General features: G+C 45.2%; 1 protein-coding gene across 2 annotated transcripts in view; it reads right to left on the reverse strand.

Moving 5' to 3' along the window:
- Positions 1 to 4,397, reverse strand: part of FYB2 (FYN binding protein 2) — a 48,382-nt gene that overhangs the window by 16,346 nt on the left and 27,639 nt on the right. For both annotated transcript variants that reach the window (XM_014520864.2, XM_006025731.3), the window contains exons 8-9: positions 3,196 to 3,274; positions 2,650 to 2,809 (exon numbers count right to left, since the gene is read on the reverse strand). In XM_014520864.2, the coding sequence (XP_014376350.1) occupies positions 2,650 to 2,809; positions 3,196 to 3,274 (239 nt within the window). The remainder of the gene's footprint in view (positions 1 to 2,649; positions 2,810 to 3,195; positions 3,275 to 4,397) is intronic.

Raw genomic sequence — 4,397 nt, forward strand, 5'->3', positions numbered from 1 at the left:
GCCAAAGTGCAACTGGAGTAGCAACTAGCAAGTGATGTGAAGGGTAACAAGAAAGGTTTCTACAAGTATGCCAGCAGAAGAGGAAGATCAGGGAAAGTTTGTGTCCCTTACTGTTCCTAGTGAGAGATGATGCACAAGATTCAATGCCTCCCCACCGCCCTCCAGTCTTCACAGGCAAGCTCAGCTAATGCACCTGGCAGCACAGTTTGGGGACGAGGTGAGAAGCCAACAGTGGCAAGAGAACAGGTTACAGACTATTTAGAAAAGCTGGATGTGTACAAGCCCATGGGGCTGGATGCGATGCACCCAAGTGTGCTGAGGGAGTCGGCCAGTGTGATCACAGGGCCACTGGCCATTATCTTTGAAAATTCATGGAGATTAGGAGAGGTTCCAGATGCCAGAAAAGGGCAAATATAGGGTTCATCTTTAAGAAAGGGAAGGAGGAGGATCCAGGGAAATATAGACCAGTTAGTTTCACCTCAGTCCCTGGAAAAATCATGGAGCAAATCCTCAAGGAATCCATTTCTAAGCACTTGGAGGAGAAGGCGATTAGGAACAGCCAGCATGGATTCAAAAGCAAGTCGTGCCTGACCAACCTGATTACCTTCTATGATGAGGCATCTGGCTCTGTGGATGCGAGGAGAGCAGGGGATATGATATATCTTGACTTTAGCAAGGCTTTTGATAGAGTCTCCCACAAAATTCTTGCAAGCAAGCTAAGGAAGTATGGGATGGATGATGACTGTAAGGTGGATAGAAAAAAAAACTGGCTGGATTGCCAGGCTCAACGGGTAGCAATCAATGGCTCAGTATTTAGTCAGCAGCTGGTATCAAGAAGAGTGCCCAGTGGTTTTGTTCAATATCTCCATCAATGACCTGGAAGACAGGACTGAGTGCATCCTCTGCAAGTTTGCAGATAACATCAAGCTGTGGGGGGAGTAGTAGATATGCTGGAGGGTAAGGCTAGGATTTAGAAAGACCTGGACAAGTTGGAGGATTGGACCAAAAGAAATCTCATGAGGTTCAATAAGGACAGGTGCAAAGTCCTGCACTTAGGACAGAGCAATCCCATTCACCAGTACAGGCTGGGGGGTGACTGGCTGGGCAGTAACTGCAGAAAAGGACCTGGAGGTTACAGTGGACAATAAGCTAAATATGAGCCAATAGTATGTCCTTGATGCCAAGAAGACTAACAGCATACCAGGCACTAGTAGATCAAAAGGAAATGATTATTCCCCTCTATTCAGCACTGGTGAGGCCCTATCTAGAGTACCGGGTCCAATTTTGGGCCCCCACTATGGAAAGGATATGGACAAATTAGAGAGAATCCTGTGGAGGGCAACAAAAATGGTTAGGGGCCCGAGGCACACGACTTAATGAGGGGAGGCTGAGGGAAATGGACTCATTTCGTCTGGAGAAAAGATTGAGGGGGGATTTAATAGAAATCTTCAACTACTTGAAGGGTGGTTACAAAGGATGGAGCAAAACTGTTCAGTGGTGACAGATGACAGAACAAGGAGCAACGGTCTCAAGTTGCAGCAAGGGAAACTTAGGTTAGGTATTAGGAAAAAAAATTCTCACTAGAAGGACAGTAAAGCACTGGAACAGGTTACCCAGAGAGGATGTGGAGTCTCCTTCCTTAGAGGTTTTTAAGACCCGGGTAGATAAAGCCTTGGCTGGGATGATCTAGTTGGGAATGGTCCTGCTTTGAGCAGGGGGTTGGACTAGACCTCATGAGGTCCCTTCCAGCCCATATTTTTCCTATGAGACATGCAAATACAAAGGTCAAAATAGTCCACTATACAGCAGAGTGCTGAACTGGACAGGGACTGGCACCATGCAGCAGTCCCTGCAGCTCCAAAATAAGGCTTAGAAACAGAAGATACACCTCCACTAGTACACTAAAAAGTCTGTTAAGCATTTCTGTCAATAAGATAACGGTCAAAAATAGTTCATGACTATCTATTATTTATCAGTAGAAGTCCAAGGTCCGCAGTGCAATAAAAGTCTTTCCTAGCTTTAGTCACCGAGACAACTTAGTTTCCCATAGTGTTGTTCTGCTATGCCATTTCCTCATTCATCTCTACAGGAATTAGTGTATCATCTTTAATAGATCTAATCACTCAAGTCCAAATCTGAGAGCATTTAGAACTGGAGAAGTAGTATTCCAACTCAATTAGTGCAGGCTGCTGAAAAAACAAAAGCGTCTAAATTAATTTTAAAAGATTGCTAGACGATTTAGAAATCTGAGTTTACGAGCTTATTTTGGCTCATCAGAATAACACTCTGAGCACCCATGCAGCAATTTCATTAAATTGGTATAAAAACCAACTCCCCAATTTAAACCAAAACACAGAACTGACCCAAGCAGGGTGCGGGGCCCGGGGCAAATCAGCCTGTGCGAGGCCTCACCCCCGCCCTGATCCCATGCGCCCCGGGTCCGAAAAAAATAGTGTCCAGGGAGGGGTTTGCAAGTGGCTGGATGTAGCCACTCTGCCTGGCTCCGTGGGGCCCCCCAAAGTGCAGGGCCTGGAGAAGTCACCCCAATTAGCCCCCCCGCTAAGGACGGGCCTGCCAAAACAACATTTTCACATGAACAAGACCAGTGATGTGAAACAACACATGGCATGAAGACAATGAAGTACTTACAGTATTCTACATTGTCCTTTGACAGGCTTTTCTCAGTGGGACATTTTGTAGTCTGGGGAAGACTGGACGCATCTTGCAGCCTCCTTTGCAATATGTTGCTTCCACTTTTTCCATCTTCATTTGTTTGCACTTTATGAAGTATATCCTTATTGCCACTAATCTGAAGACAGAGGTTGAGGCAGGTTAGTACAATAACCCAACAAATTCCTAGTTTGAAAGTTTTTTTTCCAAATGATTAAATACTCCACGTGATGAACATTTTGGCAGATAAGCAAACATGACAACACAAGCGGATCAGTTATGACTTGACATTTACCAGCGCTCACAGAGGAAGGGAGGGGGAGGCCAGCAGCATTTACCATTCTAGACTCTTTCCTCCCTTGGGAGGATAAGAAATTGCTTTCAGTCTTTAGCCCAATGTGTAGTTTCGCCATGCCTCACAAAACAAAAAGAACCATGGCATGCTCTATTCCCCTTCCTGTGGTCACCCTTAACATTATACCTCCAACTACAAAATAAATAAATATTTCCATTATGTATCAATACCTTGAATATTTTCTTCACTTGCTGCAGTCTCTCCCTTTCAAAATTCCCACTTGTCTTTTCCTCAATGGCTCCTTCAGCACTGAAATAAAGATACCATCACAAACCTAACTTAAACACAATAACACAGTCACCCTTTGCAAGCCCGTCACTACATGTAGCATCTGAAATCTAATGGCTAGAGGTGTGTTGCCGCATTGTGTAGGCATTATTTTCCACCACGTCAGAATAGCCGCTACCTGAAATGACCTCTGAAAGACAGCTTGCTAAAATGCCTGGACTACACATAACCTACATACAAGGTCAATGATCACACCTGGGTTTAATCGGGACAAGTGACAATAGTTTATAGGTGGTTTCAAAATTTCTAACTACAGGGCTGGGCAGTTTTCTTACAAGTTAAATTTGAACCATAGGAAAAGAAGCCCTGATGAGGGGAATGGGGGAATGGAATTAAATGGGAGTGTTGTCAAGTCAGTGATTTTTTGGGTGATCAGACATAGATGCCTACACACATGACGGATTCTTGCTCCAATGCGTGCTGATTAGCATGCACTGGAGCAGACTCAATTAGTTGCTAATTAGCATGCTCCAGCAGCCTCGGAGTCGCATGTATTCAGCATCCCTGTGCTTCAAAATGGCAGTGGAGGTACATTAACTAAAGCTCATTGAATGAGCTGTCATTTTGAAGCACAGGACACTGAATACATGAGATGCTGCGTGAACTTTAGAGCAGATCAGAGCCACTCTAAGTCACCCCCCCCCCCCGAGTTGCGCTTGTAAGTCCCCCCCCCCCCCCGACACTGGAGCACATGTAAAGATGCCCACTAGCACTTCAATTAGACATTTATCATGTTACATCAATCTTCATTAGGGCAAACAGATTACCAAGCTTCAGAAATTAAATTTACTGCAGCTTTTCAAATTCTAATATTATAAAAGCCTTAGTCTGTCTGTCCGTAACACTTTATTTGAATTCTGATTGGCTGACTGAAACAACCAGAGAGCTCTAAGAGCATTTGGATAGGAGACTGTGCAGCAAAGTGCTGCCACAATGGTGGGGACACGAAGGACAGAGCATGGGGAGGAGTGGGCCCATTCCTATCCCTCCCCCAACTGGACATGGAGCTGCTGGGCTCAAACAAAAGCTGGCAGGGAGGGGAAACACGGTGGGGGCGCTCTGCTGCCACACCCCAACAACAGCC

The sequence above is a fragment of the Alligator sinensis genome, unplaced genomic scaffold (genome assembly GCF_000455745.1).
Source record: "Alligator sinensis unplaced genomic scaffold, ASM45574v1 scaffold941_1, whole genome shotgun sequence".
Taxonomy (NCBI): Eukaryota; Metazoa; Chordata; order Crocodylia; family Alligatoridae; genus Alligator; species Alligator sinensis.